Source organism: Ranitomeya imitator, chromosome 5 (genome assembly GCF_032444005.1).
Source record: "Ranitomeya imitator isolate aRanImi1 chromosome 5, aRanImi1.pri, whole genome shotgun sequence".
Classification (NCBI taxonomy): Eukaryota; Metazoa; Chordata; class Amphibia; order Anura; family Dendrobatidae; genus Ranitomeya; species Ranitomeya imitator.
In genome coordinates, this window is record NC_091286.1 from 578,303,685 (window position 1) to 578,323,521 (window position 19,837).

The following is a 19,837-nucleotide window of genomic DNA, read 5'->3' on the forward strand; positions in this document are numbered from 1 at the left end:
AGTCCTCACACCTTTGACGCAAAAATCTCAGTCCTATTTACTTGACACAGGGGCTTTTCTTAGGACACTACATACAATAGGCACTGTACCTGATGACTCCTATCTGGTTTCCTTCGACGTAAAGGATCTTTATACGTCCATCCCCCATGATAAAGGCATTGATTGCGTCAGACGCTTATTGGTTAGATCGGAACTAGATCCCAACACAATTGAATTGTGCCTTGAATTATTGAAAATTGTCCTCACCCGTAATTATTTTCTGTTTGAAGATAATTATTATTTACAGGCACAAGGGACCGCCATGGGGTCCAATATGGCGCCCCCGTATGCAAATACATATATGGCCACATTCGACGAAGAAGTGGTATATCAAAATGGTCTTTTTAGAACACATTGTGTCACGTGGAAAAGATTCATAGACGACATTTTTTGTATATGGACAGGCTCCTTGGACTCTCTGAATGAGTTCTTTGAGACCCTTAATCGATCATGGTCGGGCCTCTCGTTCACGATAACTAAGGACACACAACAGGTCAGTTTTCTGGACACCCTGGTGATCAAGGATGCAAGTGGCACCCTTAGCACAGATCTATACAGGAAGCCCACAGATCGTAACAGCTTGCTCTATTACACCAGTCTGCACCCAGTTTCTACTAAAAATGCCATTCCACGTTCCCAATTCCAAAGGGTGGACAGAATAGTCACTGATCCCATTAAGAAACAAGTAAGGGTAGATGAGATGTACCATAAATTTAGAGAACGGGGTTATCCTCCAAATGTACTACATGATGCCTTACAACCGCGAATATCCCCTAAACAATCTTCCATGGGACGAATACCTTTTGTGCACACGTATCATCCTTACGTCCACATTCTTCATCATAATATCAGGAAACACTGGAGACTTCTGAGGGAGGCACACCCAGATATACCTGAGTTTCAGAATCATTTTTTGCCTTGTTACAAACGCCCTCGTAACATTCGTGACACGCTCGTCAAAGCGGACGTTGGGTCAGGCCCACGTACATCTGTACAGAGATTTCTCTCACAACCCAGGACAGGCACGTATCCGTGCCTACACTGTAATCAGTGTGGGAATGTATTAAAAGGAGATCATTTCTACCATCCCCACTCGGGTAAACAATACAAAATCAAGGATTACAGTACCTGTGACACCTCTTTTGTGGTATACTCCATTAAGTGCCCCTGTGGCCTTCTATATATTGGCGAGACATCACAATCAATAAGAGACCGCATCAGTAAGCACAAGTCTACTATAAGATGTAAAAATACGCTGCTCCCATTACCTCACCATTTTATTGATGCGGGACACTCCATACCCCAACTCAAATTTCAGGTCATCGAGCATGTCCCTGCACCCAGACGGGGGGGCAATCGTATCCAGACCCTCAAGAAAAGGGAGGCGTTCTGGATACATGAGTTGGAGACCATGACACCTAGGGGTCTAAACAGGGAGTACGATCTCCTTTCATTTCTATGATTGTTTGGAATAATAATGACTACTGTTAAAATTCATGTATTATTTCTCCCACATCTGTTGTAATTAAGGCTCTTATCCACTCTATTTGTATTTTATACTGACACGTTGCTTTATCTTACAGAGTCAACAATATTGAATATGACGGCACGGAATTTCTCACATCCTGATCCTCCTTCCCCTGGACCCCCACCCCGGTCCCATTGCCTCTTATTATTTTTCCTTATTTTTTCCTTATTTTTTCCTCATCTTCATTATTTTTATTTTTACTTTTGGTTTCTCCCTTTATTCGTTTCCTTTTCTTCCTTTCCCATCCTTAGTGGATTATCTTACATTTCCCCTCAGGTACTATGGGTCCAGCTGTATGTTATTATCACTAGTTTTTCCACCCTTGGTAGATTATTCACACCGGTGGAACGCACCACCATACTGCTCTATGCCCCTAGTGCCACGCATACATATACCCATTAGGGGAGTGGGATTTCCTCGATGACGCACTTCCGGTATGCGGCCGGCTATGCGTCCCGCCCCCTACTTGTCATAGAGGCATCACCCCTCTTCCCTTACTCCTGTGGACCGCATATTCATGTGGCACGCATTGCCACTCTGTCCTGTAAGACAGGTATCCAACTCGTACTGACGGTGCGTCACTTCCGGTGACGCACTTCCAGTACGCGGCCGACATTGAGGTCCCGCCCCCAGCCCACAAAAGAGCGCTCTTCACCATGATGCTACACCACAGAACTAGCGGTGGACACCGCGTTCATCACCACCATCCGTCCTGGGTAAGATGCCTTTAGGGTCGGCGCCCCATAGGTGGGGCTCATTATCTATTTGTTACATCTCTAGATTCATGGCCGCATTTCTCTTTTTAGAACAGGAACATATTCCTGCTCCATTTCTATGGTCCGCATAAAGTTACTACCGATTCTGGGTAAGACATTATAATAGAGCTGGAATTTTTATGAGATTTTCGGCTTATTGCTTTTCCACTTATATGGGTACATTTTATTCTCTATTTAGGCAAGAGGTGTTCTTTGGTCCACCTGTTAGATCCATACAACACACTTGTTTGGTCCATATTTAGCTACGGCCGATCCTGGGTAAGACATCACAACAGAGACTGACATCATATCTTATGGGGTCTCCCTTTATTACATATCCATTTTATCCTTTAATTTAGGTTAGAGGTCTCCTTTGGCTCACCTGTTAGACCCATACAATACATTTTACTCTCATAGGGTATGTAGATCTTTCCTGTCTGTTGTTACTACATGTGCACCCCTGCTTTGCCTATTATGCTCTATTTTTATTTAGTTTCAGTTCTATTTACCATAGTCAAGAGCCACCATTGGATTTTCCCTACACATGACCCTCATTGTGACTTGTATACGGGTCAGTTACTTTCTTATTAATATAGTCTAAGCACATTATAAATTACTCAGTCATGATATGCTCCCCTTTTCCTGTTTAGGATCTACATTAGGACCTTCCCTGTAAACTTACACTAGGACCTTACTTACATTTTGAGCTACACTCTTGCTACCTTTGACTATAAGGTATGATCTTTTCTCTTTCCTTCATTTTTATTTTTATTTCCCTTTTTCCCATTCCCCATCCTCCCATCCATCACTATATACGCACGGTATATAATTATGTATTAGTCTTCTCTGTTCCATTATGGAACTGAGAGAATTTTTGTTAAAATTTCATGTACATTGATGGTTTATTTTACCTGTGGAGACGGACATGTGGCGCGTCTTTCCAGACACAGCATGTCTATTTATCTTGCGGAGACGCGAGTGTCCGCAAGATAAATTTCACCCATACAACGTATAGGGTACTGTGATTCCGCACGGTTCAATGATCACATGAGGATTCACCCGTGTTCAAAAGCAGACAACATTTTGGACGGAGCAGACATGTGATGCGTCCAAAACACTGCCTAATACTGAAAGTGTGGACATACCCTTAGAGACCCTATCTCACAACTTACAGGATTTGGGATCCGCTGCCAATTCTTGGTGCAGCTACTACAGGACATCTTCAGAGGTCTTGTGAAGGCCATACCTCAAAGTGACAGATGTGATCTTACAGCACAAGAGGAATTCAGTGTTAGGCAGGAGGCTACGGTTACAGCCGACCAGTGCACGTAGACACATGTGCCTGTACACATCAGCGGGCATCAATCCCTGGTAATACCAAAGGTGCCCTAGGCTGATGGAATGCTTTCTTCTGGACTGTAATAAAAACCTCAGAATTTTCCATGTAAAAAAATGGGAAAAGTTTGGAATTCTAGACTGTTCTTCACTTATAATGGGACCTGACAACATGCGCCATATTATGGGCCTGGTGTTAGATGAGAACTGGGGGAGCTTTATCCCTATGACTGGTGACGATTTAGGTCAGGGTCTTTTTCCTTGCTCTGCCTGCTCTCTGGCACAGTTCCTATGACTTTCCCCTGCTAATCTTCAGTAAGCCGTTTCAAGTGCAGGAAAGCAGCCAAGCGAATGTTTCTACTTACACAGTCTTATTAAAATCCTTAACTCAGTCGTCATGCTTGGACAGCCAAGGAGGGCAACAGTTTACTAGTCACCTCGGACCGACCACAAAATGCACTCAGAGGAAGGACTTGTTAGCTGGTCCTCACGGCAGCGCAGTCTCATAAGTGGTTGTGGAGTGTATAACTTACTGGCCTCACATTTCCAGAGTACAGAGAGGAAGATCTGTAACCACATTTCTCAGAACTCACTGCATACAGTATGAAAAGAATCTTAGACCTGATGAGGCTGGTATACTCACTTTGATTATGGCTGTTTATATTATCAGGCATAAAAACTTCTGAAAGTAATTACTTAGCATTTTAGGCACCCGGCGCAAGCTACACTCCTAACATCCTTGCCTTAATGATTATACAGACACCATGACATGGATTTTCAAAGTAAGTATCTCTCATCAGCACAGAGCCATTTCATAATGTATGTCGATTATATTGTGAAATCTGCTTTAAATGCAGTCAACTCTCCAAACTAATATTTTTTTCTTTTGAATTATGATTTATAATACCATAAATTAAACTGTATAACATTGGGAGAAAGCTATAATTACAAGGGAAGGCCAGGTACTGAGATACCAATTCCTAGGTCACGTCATCATTATCAGGTCAGTGGCGTCTCTTGCCTCTACACAGGTGCATAACCTACAGAGGGTATTTATCTAAATATTCTTTTCTCCATTATCAGTATCTGCAAACATGTCGGCAATACCCGGTGAATGAGCATCGTTCTCGGCAGCACACTGTTCGGAGTAAACAGGTAATGTGCTGCCGATAACAATACTCTATGTGCACAGAATGATGGTATTAACAATTGTTCGGTGCACAAAACTGGTCAGTTTATATAAACAGGCTGTGAAACGACCGATTGGATTGAACGTGGATGATCGGTCAGTTACAGAGGGTCTAAACCCATAAACAATGAGTCTAAAAGACATCCTGCTAAAGGAAGACTCATGGCGGCTGAGCCTGCCAATACACACAGCAGTCTAGTGTGTATGGGGGCGCTGGCTGACTCATGGTCAGGGGCGATGTCAATCATGCATGACTTATTTTGGACTGCCGATCTCGCATGATCCTCCTTGAGATACTCCATCGGATGATGTGACTGTCGACAGCTTTCTCAGAGAGCGCTGGAGAGCCATCTAATGAGTATGGCCAGCTTCACTCTATACATGAACGGTCTAGTAGAGAACAAATAGTGGAGTCCTTGTGTTCTCCTCCAAGCAGCCAGAGAAGTGGCTGCAGCCCATGATCGTAGGGGGTGAGGAGTAAGACTGGGGGTCTGGCTCTAAAATTTAGCTTTGTGGCACCAGGCTCACATCTCCATGAACCATGACATTTGTGAGTGACGGTACTGCACTGTGTGCATAATTATTAGGCAAGTTGTATTTTAGAGGATTATTTTTATTATTGCTCAACAACTATGTTCTCAATCAACCCAAAAGACTCAAATTTCAAAGCTTAATATTTATGGAAGTTAGACCGGGCTTTTTTTTTTTTTTTAAGATTCGGCCATCTTAGGAGGATATCGATTTGTGCAGGTAACTATTACTGTGCAGAATTATTAGGCAACTTCCTTTCCTTTGGCAAAATGGGTCAGAAGAGAGATTTGACGGGCTCTAAAAAGTCCAAAAGTGTGAGATGTCTTGCAGAGGGATGCAGCAGTCTTGAAATTGCCAAACTTTTGAAACGTGATCCCCGAACAATCAGCGTTTCATGGCAAATAGCCAACAGGGTCGCAAGAACCGTGTTGGGCAAAAAAAGGCGCAAAATAACTGCCCATGAATTGAGGAAAATCAAGCGTGAAGCTGCCAAGATGCCATTTGCCACCAGTGGTGCCATATTTCAGAGCTGCAACGTTACTGGAGTAACAAAAAGTACAAGGTGTGCGATACTCAGGGACATGGCCAAGGTAAGGAAGGCTGAAAAACGACCACCTTTGAACAAGAAACATAAGATAAAACATCAAGACCGGGCCAAGAAATATCTTAAGACTGACTTTTCAAAGGTTTTATGGACTGATGAAATGATTGTGACTCTTGATGGGCCAGAGGCTGGATCAGTAAAGGGCAGAGAGCTCCACTCCGACTCAGACGCCAGCAAGGTGGAGGTGGGGTACTTTTATGGGCTGGTATCATCAAAGATGAACTTGTGGGACCTTTTCGGGTTGAGGATGGAGTGAAGCTAAACTCCCAGGCCTACTGCCAGTTTCTGGAAGACAACTTCTTCAAGCAGTGGTGCAGGAAGAAGTCGGTATCGTTCAAGAAAAACATGATTTTCATGCAGGACAATGCTCCATCAGATGCCTCCAACTACTCCACAGCGTGGCTGGCCAGTAACGGTCTCAAAGAAGAAAAAATAATGACATGGCCCCCTTGTTCACCTGATCTGAACCCCATAGAGAACCTGTGGTCCCTCAAAATGTGAGATCTACAGGGAGGGAAAACAGTCCACCTCTCGGAACAGTGTCTGGGAGGCTGTGGTGGCTGCTGCACGCAATGTTGGGTCGTAAACAGATCAAACAACTGACAGAATCTATGGATGGAAGGCCGCTGAGTGTCATCATAAAGAAAGGTGGCTATATTCGTCACTCATAATAATAATTTTTATTTTTATATAGCGCTAACATATTCCGCAGCGCTTTACATTTTGCACACATTATCATCGCTGTCCCCATTGGGGCTCATAATCTAAATTCCCTTTCAGTATGTGGAATGTGGGAGGAAACCGGAGAACACTGTTTTTTAGATTTGGCTATCTTAGGAGGATATCTGTTTGTGCAGGTAACTTACTGGGCAGAATTATTAGGCAACTTAATAAACAAATACTGTATATTTACAGATATCCTCCTAAGATAGCCAAATCTAAAAAACCCCACTCCAACTTCCAAAAATATTAATCTTTGATATTTATGAGTCTTTTGGTTGATTGAAAACAGACTGTAGTTGTTGATCAATAATAAAAATAATCCTCTAGAATACAACTTGCCTAATATTTCTGCACACAGTGTACATGGCAGAAATATGTAGAGCCCTCAAATAGGGACTGTATATTAACAGTAACACAAAACAGCCATTAATTATGGAAGAAAAAAAAGGAAAAGTAAAGTATCAGCAACTATTTATATAGGAGAAAAGCCCTGCTAGCGATGTAATGCGCATAAAGGAACAGCATACCAATATACAGACATACATAAGAAGGAGTACGCACGTAGAAAGCACAACACGAGTAATACACAGCACACACTATGCAGATGTGAGAAACACAACAGGCACAGAGGGATGGAGAGGTCAGCACCTGGCCGCCAGCTGCAGCACAAGGCTGCCGGAGAGGCGAGACTACCTGGATTTATAGGCTGGGTGGGTGTCTGACTTGATGAGGGGAACGCTCCAAAACTACTTGCGCCACTAGACTGTCCAAATGCATCAAAGTTTGCAAAGTCTGCATTGGCAGAATTGTGAGCTGTAAAATGTGGAAAACAGAAGGGAAAAACAAAATAATAATATAATGGTGTTAATGAGGATGAGTAAACATAATACTACAAAGTAACACAAACATGAAAAATAAACAGATCATTAATTAGTGAAGACACGGATGTCTGATGAAGCACAATGAGGACATGGGGGTCATTATTACTCATACCGGGGTAAAGATGGAGAAAGAACATGGAAAAGGCGGCAGAAAATCCAGCAACCGCGGAAAAAAAAAAAAAAAAAAATCACATTTCTTGTAAATATAAGGCTGTGTGCACACGATGCAGATTTGGTGCAGAAAAATCTGCTGCAGTTCGGCACTAAATCTGCATCTCCTGGCAGAATCTGCAGGTGCGTTTTTTGAGTACAAATCTGCACAAAAAACGCATAAAAAACGCATCAAAAACGCACCTGCAGATTTCTATTATGGAGGGGTGCAGAAACGCTGCAGAACTGCACAAAAGAAGTGACAGGCACTTCTTTGAAATCTGCAGCGTTTCTGCGCAGATTTTTCTGCACCATGTGCACAGCTTTTTTTTTTTTCACATTGATTTACATTGTACTGTGATCACAGTGCAGTTCTGCAGCGTTTCTGCTGCAGAAAAATCTGCTGCAGTTCTGCACTAAATCTGCATCGTGTGCACATACCCTTATAAAGAAAGTTATTTAAATTGGAAGTATATATTTGCGATAAGCGTCGATGCGTTTTGAGCTATACGAGGTCTTAATCTTGACAACTATCAACGTGTTTCCAGCTATATGAGGTCTTTATCTTGACAACTGTCAACGTGCTTCACAGCTGTCAAGATTAAGAGCTCGTATAGCTCAAAACGCGTCAAAGCGTAGCAACAATGTGTACTCCCAATTGTAATATTTTCAATAAATGTGATGCTTTAGATTTTTTCTGTGGTTGATGGATTTCCCTCTTTCCTTTCCATGGCTTTACTGCTCAGGGGCCCAGCCTGAAGCTGCTGTGCACTGCGCCCTCATCTCAGGCATTTCTGAGGAACTGATGATAGCTTTGGGTTTTTTCATGGAGAAGAGGGGGCTGTCGGATGTGCATTTATATGCGGTTTTGCAACATGGCGGATCCTTGGAGACGTCATCATTGTGTGATCTGCGAAGGCACAACCAACACTACAACCACAAAGTCAAAAGGGAGCTCCTGTGGAGTTTTAGAGAGGGAACACATCAGGTTGGGGACTCCATTAAGGAGTGAGAGGGGAGAATATTGTCTAAAAAGCGAAATACAGCTGGAAGGAAAAAAGTTGAGTATTGAACATTTTCTGACTTTTTTTTTCTAGCAAAGTTTTATAACTTAGCCTCACTCAAATGAATGTATAGATGGGGGCAAATCCAAATACTGTTTTTCGCTGCTCCAGACAGAACACCTTCCCCATCCCAATGGAGGAGAGCACAGCATGATGTGGACCCCAAGTACCAGACACAGCACCGCCATCTCCCATGTGTTGTGATTGGTATTATACAAAGTCAGCCTCACACAGATCATATACTGATGACAGAACACCAATCCCAGAAACTAAACTTCAAAATCAAAGGGAATGTGTCACCAGAACATAACATTGTTTATAGTGGACTTTTCACCAATGTTTGCCTTAGGGTACCGTCACACAGTGGCATTTTGATCGCTACGACGGCACGATTTGTGACGTTCCAGCGATATATCCGTGACGTTCCAGCGATCTCGCAGTGTCTGACACGCTCCTGCGATCAGGGACCCTGCTAAGAATCGTACGTCGTAGCAGATCGTTTGAAACTTTCTTTCGTCGTCTAGTGTCCCGCTGTGGCGGCATGATCGCATGGTGTAACAAAGGTGTGCACGATATTGTACACGATGTGCGCGTAGTAACCAACGGCTTCTACATCGCACATACGTCATGAAATTATCGCTCCAGCGTCGTACATTGCAAAGTGTGACAGCAGTCTACGACGCTGGAGCGATATTGTTACGATGCTGGAGCGTCACGGATCGTGCCGTCGTAGCGATCAAAATGCCACTGTGTGACGGTACCCTTATAAACCATACATTCTTGTACATAGTAAACACTTGTCTCCTCTTCTCCATTCTGACACCTAATGTGTTATTTTTCATGTTCCCTTAGAAGTGTAATTTTGCTCAGCTCCATGGGAGTGTACAATCATCCCACTAGAATGTTGTCCAATCTTAAAAAAGGCAGTGTGGCGTCAATAGGTCGGAAAAAGCAGACGCCCACAGATCTGACCGTAAATTAATGTGCAGAAATGTGCAGTTTATAAGGCAAAAATTAGAGAAAGGTCATTTTTAAAGCGTATAATAAAAAAAACTTGCAGTTTTCAACACTGGCCCAGAAACTACTCTGAACCACTACTACGTGGTCTTTCAGGAAATCCACATTTACAATGGCAGCAATACACTGACTCAGACCTACCATCTATCTGTAGTATGGAAAGATCTAATGAGAATGTGATCAGGTTATTATGAAGGCGGGGGGACAGGGATGAGGCGGTGAGTGATGAAATTACCTAGCGTGATTGGTGGATCCTTTGCTATCAGCTGTGTGTACAGGTATTATCTGCCATTGTAATCCTGCCTCTGAGGATAATGAGACTGCTGAAAAGTCTTCTATAAAAGGTCAGGAAGTCAGAGTCTAAAATAGTCAGAGTGGCCTGTGTGAAAATTGCAAGATCTTTGGAAAAAAAAACAAAAAAAAACAAAACATACAGTTAACAGAGAAAATGTATTTAAACAGGTCATTCCTTTTAAGACCATTTAATCCTACACCAAAAATGTTATTCTTTGTAATAAATGTAAACCCAAAACAAAATTCAACCAGGTTTTTTCTTTTATTACAGTACTAAAGACAAAAAAAAGGTACTGTTAAACATAAAAGAGAAAGGATGGATGTGAACACGGTTATGTATAATGAGATGCGAGTGCCCAATTGTAGAGGTACGAGATGTCATTAAACACAAAGCACTCATTATTTCCCTACCAACTGGCCAGAATCCAGGATAACCCGATACTGCTTCTCGAGAAACCCTAAATTATTCAGTAACCCCCTGCATTATTAAACCTGCCCCTTGACCAATACAATTGCAAGGAACAAGTTGGAAATAAACACTAACAAAGCTCTAAATCTATGCGAGGCCTGTGTCACATATAGAACATTCAGTAATATTGGAGGAAATCCCTACACAACTCCTGACGCATATGTCCTCTTAAAGGGATTGTCCATAATGTTAACAGCCGATCCCAGGGGGCTTCCATATTAATACACACTTTCACCATTAAGTTTTTATCCAAAACAAGACATTCTCTACCAGACCGGCAGCACTGCTCCATTTCTGCTGCCCGCATTCCCGGCGGGCTCTTAAGCAAGCGGGACGTCACATGACAGCTGCAGCCAATCAGCTGCTGTAGCTCTGACATTCTGCTTTCTGTCCTCTGTGCTTACGCTGCAAGTCCAGTTTCACACATCCGTGTATCATGGTCCAAGGAAGAACCGTGATCTACAGACTGACCGTAGGTCTCCTGCCCCGAATTCGGCAGCCTTATACCCATATGTGACGTTGTTGCGTTTGGGCCACGAGACCCCCATGGCCACTCCGTATATTGCGGCCCATACGTGTACCTCGATATAGACATGTGTGAAACCAGCAGTGTTCGGCATAAATACAATTCAGTGCTGGAATAAAGTAGAGTCTTTTTCTTACCAGTATGACTGTTGAAGTTTGCAAAATTGGCGAAATTAGCAGTAGCAGCTGGCTGTGGTGCAGGGGTGGCAAAGATGTCTGCTCCGAGGTCACCCAGGAGGTCAAATGGTTTCCGCTCATGATGGTGGTGGTGGTGATGCTGCTGCTGGGCCACCTGATTACGAGCCACAACAGGAGACTGAAAAAGAGACCTTTGTTAGCGAGCCAGGAAGCTACGTACATCATGTCCTCTCCTGCCGGGGCTTATTTACATGCAGTGGAAGCAAACAGCCTAAGTTTCAGCGTCGGGATCGGCGTTACATGTTAACCTAACGGCTGACAAGTTTCCCGTGTGGCTACTGCACACAACTTTAATTTAAAAATTATGTTTTTTGAACCTGTCCACAGGGGTAATGCCAAGTGTACACTGAGCCTATAGTGAACGCCTTTTTCCCAAGGTATACTGCAATGTTCCTATAGGCCACCACACATCAGATAGAGGCCGAAAAAAGGTGTAAAAACAAAAGGACTCAAAATGGACATTTTTGTGATACTACAACTCATCAGCGTCCGGACATGTCCAGGCGGTGTATTTCCATGTCAACAATATAGCAATCCAGTGACCTAAAACCATTGGGATCTACTGGTAGCATTTGGAGAGAGAGGTTTAGAGCCCAGTAGTATACAGCTATTGTATGGCACCATATTTCTTGTCCGCACCCGCGCTCTAATGTACTCAGCAGGCAGACAATGTAATGCGAAATGTCACATAATGCACCACCTCCTAAGTAGCCATCCGCGGAGAGAGCGCTCACGATCCAGCAATTAGCTGGGGAGTTCATTATTTCTGTGCTTATGGGAATATCCCAGTGATGACTGCCAAGTCACATTACTAAAAAACTAGCACAACTTGTGGAAAAAGCCATTTCTAGGGAGGGAAAAAAATGGCTACTAAGGGATTACTAAAGAAGAGTAGGCAAGAGGGAGGGCATTGCTGGAACAAAAGGTTGTGCGCTGACGGATGGGAGCGAATGATGGACAGGAAAAACAAGGGGAAGTTTTCATTCACCGCCTCAAAAATCTACGAGCAAAGTCAGCGCAAGATTGTAGGGAGGAAGCGGCATCACGGAAAAGGAAATGCAGTTGGGAAACTGCTCGGATGTCGTCTCAGCATTTCAGAGAGGCAGCAACGTGCAGGAGGAGCAGCGCAATGGCTCCATTGCTTTATGTAGGCTGACAATCCTAAAACGTACTCATCCCCAAACTTCACCCCATCTTAGTGGAGCAGCTCAACTCCACCTTCTAGGTCTAGTGTAGCACATACACAGCAGAAAAGGAGGCGGAAAAGGCCAAATTTCACTATTTCACCCTACAATTACTTGGAAATTATACACCTGTGTGGCCAAAGTGCGCCTCCGCTAAACACGAGCGCTCTCAACTCAGCCAAACCTTCAAGAATCTCAGCAGAGAGAAGAAAGCTGCTGCCATACAACCCTGCCAGTGGCTTATCTTACACTCACAAACCTCATCCATTTCTTCTCCAATATGGGAGGGCTCCATTAGGATTAGATGTTTTCGTAAGACCTAGATGTTTCATCATGAAGAAATAAAGCCAATTCTAACTGGACAATCATGGCTAATTTGGAGTCAAATCAGTTGGATGAGATTGTTCCTGACCACCTCAAAGTAGTGTCTTCCATTTTACTCAACACCATTCTCTTGTTAATTCTAACTTATCATACTATTCGATATAAGCTACACAAGTAAGGAGGTTTCCAGAGGTCATTTTTGCTCAGCTTCTACTGAAGTGTATGGGGTCGGAGCTGCAGTGTTCCGGCTCTGTACACGTGCGGCTGCTGTCTGATCGGTGAGGATTTCGGGCGTCCAATCTGATATTGATGACTTATCCTGAGAATAGGTCATCAATATCCAAGCCCAGAAATCCTCTAACTCCTTTTTAATGTTTTTTGCTATTACAACTCACTCACAGCGTTCCTTGAGTGTGACCAAAGCGTACAGACGGACATTAAAGTAGTTAGTGTCGTCATTTCATGGACCACCAGGGGAATATTCAATATAGAATCCAGCTCCTAACGCTTTCTAATGATCCTGTAATGATCCGCAGCAGCCAAAGGCATGTCAGATGTGCACCATTAACCTGCACGCCTTCATGTGCTTCATCTTCTTAGAGGTCATTCATAGCAAACAAATGATTTGACAATTACGGTACTTAGAATTGAGAGTCCTCAGTGGTTGATCCCTTTTAATGGCTAACTGAAAAGATGGTAACAAATTGCAAGCTTTCGAGACTACACAGGTCTCTTCATCAGGCAAAGGCTAAAACAAATTCTGAAGAATCACATATTTATGCACAACATAGTATAGGGAAAAAAAAAAAAGGGAAAAAAAACCATGGATAAGCCAGGTGACATGATGCAGAATTACCATGGGTGATAAACAGTTACGTCCACCGGTGGCCATACATTTCTGTCTCCCAAATCATAACATTATGGACATGAAATTACTTGTATTGAAAGGAAACTTCAAATCGCAGAAAGACAGGAGAGTCTGGGAATATAAACTGATTACGACCTTTGACAGTCTTGATGCAGGAATGAATGTGTCACATGGATTTATGTCTTTTTACATCAACTAAGGAACTTGCCCCTCAGACCATGAAGGGTCATTACAACAGAGACCTTAATCACAGGACAATAAAACAATCCTTATCTAAGAATTGGCCCAATATTTATGGACGTAACTGTTTATCACCCATGGTAATTCTGCTTCATGTCACCTGGCTTATCCATGGTTTTTTTTCCCCTATACTATGTTGTGCATAAATATGTGATTCTTCAGAATTTGTTTTAGTCTTTGCCTGATGAAGAGACCTGTGTAGTCTCGAAAGCTTGCAATTTATTACCACCTTTTCAGTTAGCCATTAAAAGGTATCAACCACTGAGGACTCTCAATTCTAAATATTTTTCTATCCACTGGCTAACACGGTACCAAGATATATTTCTTTCCTGTTGACAATTACTAGCGCCCTCAAAGTAGTATCCGAACAAGGATGCGTCATCCAGAAATCTCATTTTTCCGCTAGCGCTTCTGAACGACAGAGACGGAATATTTGAGTTGTGCACGTAGTGTAATGGGATGTGGGCAGGTCTCAAAGGTAGCGTAATGCTTTTAGAAAAGTAGGTTAGTGGAGCTCTCGCCATTTAATAGCTTCTACCAAAGTAAGGCAGAACTCTAGGAAGTATTACATGTTCATTACAACTGCCAACAACTGTTAGGAGGAAGGGGAGAGTTTACAGCAGAAGTCAATGGCGGTATATGACTATTTATCTGCAGTAAATTAAAGAAAAGTAGCGCAATCCTAGTCTTGTTTTTTTAATTCTACAATCAGGGCCAGATCCACCTACAGGCATGGTAGACATAGGTGGGCCACTGGGACTGGTGTGTGCTGATAGGAAACTGAACACAGGAAAACACTGAGCAATGCGTCCTCAGATGTAACGTACTACTGTGCCCAGAAGAAGCCAAAGTTTGTTTTTCTATGAAAAGCTGCGTCTCGTTTCAATTGAACCCTTTGCAGCACTATTTGCATGGTATCCCGGCACACAAACTGTCTGCCTCCGTGTGGTGGGAGCGTCCCATGGTGCCTATGCTGCAGGGTAAATTTTGTTGCATCCAATACAAAATCCTTGACATTCATTGAATTATAATTTTGTAGTTACTTGCTCACCTGACTTGGGGTCCCTTTGTTCAGCTGCAGGGATGGTGCAGTGTCCCCCAATAGCGTTTTTAATGGTTTTACTTCTGGTGTACTACTGGTGCTACTTGCGGAGGACCCAGATATAGAGGCATGGACAGAGGCCACAACCCTGGCTTGTTCTGGAGGAACATACCTAAATGAAAAATTAACACACGGTTAGGGGACAATAGAAAGGAAAAGCAAGGTGTGACAACAGCATTTTATTTTAATTAACCAGAAGTTTATTTTAGGAAGCCAGGAGGCATAGACTGTTATCTATATGGTGACTTACGAGTTTGTGTGTTTCTTTCTTTGGTGGGTCAAGAGTCTGAAATGTTGATTCTTGTAGGTCAAACTGATATTTTTAAATTAATGAATGGTTGTTATTTACCTTTTATATCAGCACCTACAGTTTATTGTACTGTTCTCTTTGCAAAACAGGGATGCAGGGTCACTGAAGAATGATGTTTGCTGATATGTTAATTACCCATTATACCAGGCCATGCAGTTTGTTGACTTGCAAACATTAAAGGATAAGGTATAAATAATCAAACACTGCGGATTAACCTCATCACTCCTTCCGCTTGACCTGTTAATGGCTTGACGAACAGTTGTGAACTATAAAAGGGGATATGCCTCTGTAACAAGATACATCCAAACATCCAAGAGATCCAGAGACTTTTCACAAAACCAGACAGGAACACTACTTGATAGCTGCCAGATCATGGCTCCATCACGAGGGACAGAGAATTGACATTCTACAGGATGCCAGCTTAGGGAGACCATGGCCCCAGCTTAAAGAATCCAGATCTGTTCCATAGACCATCACTGAACGCATGGATACATCTGGGGTAGTCAGGATTTGGACCCAACAGTCACCTGAGCCCCATGGATATGTTTCAGAAAGCCAGGATTAGGACCCATTGGTCATCTGGCTCCATGGATGTTCACAGAAGCCAGGTTGTGACCCTCCGGTCACCTGGCCTTGTACCTCAATGGACTGTCAGTTTCCTAAGCTTTTTGTCAACTCCTCTCTGTGCGTGGTACTGGTGGGGATTGTTGGCCCTGGAAGCTCTGAAGTCACAGCTGTTCTTATCCCGGCGAGTTTGCGGAAGGCTGAGACTAATTTTGCACCACCTTGGGTATTTTGCTGGGACTGTTCTTTGTGTTATTTACCTGTTTTATGGTTCAGTAAAGTATTGCCACACTGTTTTACCCTCACCCTGTGTTGTCTGAGTAGTATTAAGCACACGGTAGAAGGAGAGCGTGTGTTCGGTGGGATTAGCCCTGGTCCATGTGCTTTCGGCTTGCAAACTAAAGTACCTGCTCACCCCTGTGTGTCTACACAAGGCTTGCAGATGTGATGCAGGAAGCAGCAGAAATCAAGTAAATGCAGGTCTCTAATGAGAAAATGGAACTATGCAGGGCAAATCCATGAAGTGCCCACAGTGCTAAAGTAACGCTGCAGCCAATCATTCTGAGGATCAGTGAGGAACCTGGCAGTCAGACTCACGCTGTTCATTAGAAAGTAACATCTTAACTTTAAGCTTTTATTTTCTACAGTGAGAAAACCTTCCAATTGCTCAGACCCAATTCATCTTATATGTGTAGGAAAAGTTAGGCAGCACTTACCATCGTTTCTTCTCATATTTTTCTTGTAGGAATTCTTTAACTTTTTGAGGATCTCTAAAATCTGGGATAGCAGACGACCTATCATCAAACAATCCTAACCAAATCTGTTTGCACACCTAGGATAAAACAATGGAAGATTCAGAATAATCTTAGATAACCGTACTCATTACTTTCATTTATAAAAACACGGGGATTCCAAGGTGAAAAGCTCACTGTATAAAGAAGTACAGTCAGTACAAGTCGAGGTGGTTGACATTCCGACCGAGAAGGAATTACACAGAGGGGAAAAAATAATAAAATAAAAATCTCTCTAGGTTTTTGGCAAATAACCCAGACTCAACCGACCCCCTGACTAGAATTTACTTATTGAATGCTCCAGTTTCTGTAATTAAAAGTTGCTCTCATGTATGCCCATGCCAGGTGGAGGCGCGGCAGATGGCACGGGAGCAAGGACAAGTATATAATAATGGTGTGTACATCTATGGCACCTCCATATAGTGATAGGATGGTGAGATGGAGAGGTGACCATGCATGGTTGTAGCACAACTATAATAGAGTCACATTTACGGTGTCTTCATTTCTGGGGTATAAACAGAAGAAAACTAAACTTCTATAGTCCAAAAAGATCTGAGTCGTAGAATTCTTGGAACAAGAGTAGTATCTGTTCTTCTTCAGCAGCTAAAGCCAATGATGATGGGGGAGTCACCAATTCACACTGGGCAGAAGTTAAAGGATGGCGTGCATAATCATCCTGCAGGTGACTGTGACCCCCGAGACTGAAGCCATGAGCCCAGCAGCTTGAGAGCCTGAAGGTCAAGTGTGCCCCAGGACTGGTGACCCTGAGGTGTCCCAACTGGCTAGGTGTGGGCTCCCATGAGGGGTGGAATGTTTGCACAGCACTTCCAGTCTTTATCTGTATTAACTCTAAGGGTACCGTCACACTATAACATTTCGATCGCTACGACGGTACGATTCGTGACGTTCCAGCGATATCGTTACGATATCGCTGTGTCTGACACGCAGCAGCGATCAGGGATCCTGCTGAGAATCGTACGTCGTAGCAGATCGTTTAGAACTTTCTTTCATCGCTGGATCGGTGTGTGTGACACCGATCTAGCGATGCGATCCAGCGATGCGTTCGCTTGTAACCAGGGTAAACATCGGGTAACTAAGCGCAGGACCGCGCTTAGTTACCCGATGTTTACCCTGGTTACAAGCGTTAAACTAAAAAAAAACAAACAGCACATACTTACATTCTGGTGTCCGTCAGGTCCCTTGCCGTCTGCTTCCAGCACTGTGACTGCCGGCCGTAAAGTGAAAGCAGAGCACAGCGGCTGTGCTTTCACTTTCACTTTACGGCCGGCAGTCACTGAGTGCGGGAAGCAGACGGCAAGGGACCTGACGGACACCAGAATGTAAGTATGTGCTGTTTGTTTTTTTTTAGTTTAACGCTTGTAACCAGGGTAAACATCGGGTAACTAAGCGCGGTCCTGCGCTTAGTTACCCGATGTTTACCCTGGTTACCCAGGGACCTCGGCATCTTGGTCGCTGGAGAGCTGTCTGTGTGACAGCTCCCCAGCGACCACACTACGATTTACCTACGATCACGGCCAGGTCATATCGCTGGTCGTGATCGTAGGTAAATCGTATAGTGTGACGGTACCCTAAGCACACCGCCCTAATCCGACCTCCTGGCTAGGTACAGGCCTTCTAAATTCCTTATTGAAGGTCAGGTCTGCTCCTCACAGAAATCACCATCTTATTCATTTCTGAATTATTATTATTATTTATTGTTATAGTGCCATTTATTCCATGGCGCTTTACATGTAAGGAGGGGTATACATAATAAAAACAAGTACAATAATCTTAAACAATACAAGTCATAACTGGTATAGGAGGAATGAGGACCCTGCCCGCGAAGGCTCACAATCTACAAATGTGTGCTTGTCACTTTTTGGTATGTGGCTCTTTTATGTGTTCCCTCCTGAACTGTAGGGGAAATGTGGTCATCAGGATCCATCATCGCCTGCATTCCCTGGTCCTCCACCCTCATGAGGAAAGGCATCTCTGGGGGTTTAAGCCCATGGAGATGTTGGGAGAAAGACAGGCTTTCCAACCTCCAGCGATGGGGATGCTACTGATCTCGGTCACTGTGGCCTTCTGGCCAGGAGGGCCTGGAATGTGTTGAGTTTTTAGTGTGGGGCCTTCTCCTTTGGGATTGTGGTGCAATAGACCACAGCCTTGTGGTTTAGAAATTTACGACATACCATGTAAATATGTCAGGAATGTGTTTTTTTGGATTGAGCACCTTCGGATTAGTCTAACCTGACATTGTGACCCTCAAACCAGAAAAGCTTGATCATCGCTAATCTACTGTACATGGAGGGGTCCTGATAGCCATAACAGTTTTTCAACAAGCCCGATCTTTCTAGGGGGGAGGGGCACATATAGAAATCTCCTACGTGCCTGCAGTTGGGGTAGGAAGCAGCTGTGTATCAGAGCACTTTGCTCTGCGTTCTCCAGGCAGTAGCTGAGTTGGCAGGGAAACATAAAGGTCACCATTTATAATTTCCTGCTCTATAGTCAGGGCCTTCCTGCTAGGAAACAAAGGCCCGCATAGTGATCAGCTGATCGGCCCAGACTGGGCTCACAAGGTGTATTTACACAGCCAGAAACAAGTCCTTTAGTTTCAGCAAAAACATGAAAGAACCGGGCAAAACATCACGATGTGTGCACACAAACGCTCACACCACGGCCAGTGTGGATTATAGTGGCTGAAAACAACGGAAAACCTTTCAGATAAACAGATTATTTTTATGTTTTAACATCGTTTAATGAGCTAATCTGTCATATTCTTTTATAAGCCACGGTGGCAGCTAGATGTTCTGCAGGACCTAGCAGTGGCCACTACATATGGAATAAAGCTGTGCTGCTCAGCTCAATGCATCTACATCTGGCCACCACCTTAGCTTACAACAGCTGATCCATAGGGTGCGGGGACGCGGACCCCCAATCTGATATACTGAGAACATAGCCTAAGGATAGGTCCTCAATATCAGAACCTTGGACCCCCACGGAAACGAGTGGCTAGAACTTCATAAAGTACTAAATAACTATGCAGGTGCATGTACACCATAGATTCACCAACATAAATGCAAAACAATGCAATGGCACTGAAAACTGAAAATACATGAATTAACTGCAGAAACAGATTAGAATATGCTGTT

At 43.5% G+C, this 19,837-nt stretch overlaps 1 protein-coding gene across 8 annotated transcripts in view; it reads right to left on the reverse strand.

Moving 5' to 3' along the window:
- LOC138638492 (arf-GAP domain and FG repeat-containing protein 1-like) overlaps positions 1–19,837 on the reverse strand; it is a 78,375-nt gene that overhangs the window by 27,547 nt on the left and 30,991 nt on the right. For 4 of the 8 annotated variants that reach the window (XM_069727827.1, XM_069727826.1, XM_069727825.1 and 1 more), the window contains exons 3-6: positions 16,611–16,726; positions 14,970–15,132; positions 11,243–11,420; positions 7,398–7,517 (exon numbers count right to left, since the gene is read on the reverse strand). In XM_069727827.1, the coding sequence (XP_069583928.1) occupies positions 7,398–7,517; positions 11,243–11,420; positions 14,970–15,132; positions 16,611–16,726 (577 nt within the window). The remainder of the gene's footprint in view (positions 1–7,397; positions 7,518–11,242; positions 11,421–14,969; positions 15,133–16,610; positions 16,727–19,837) is intronic. The other 4 variants (XM_069727829.1, XM_069727830.1, XM_069727833.1 and 1 more) reach the window with 1 other exon arrangement.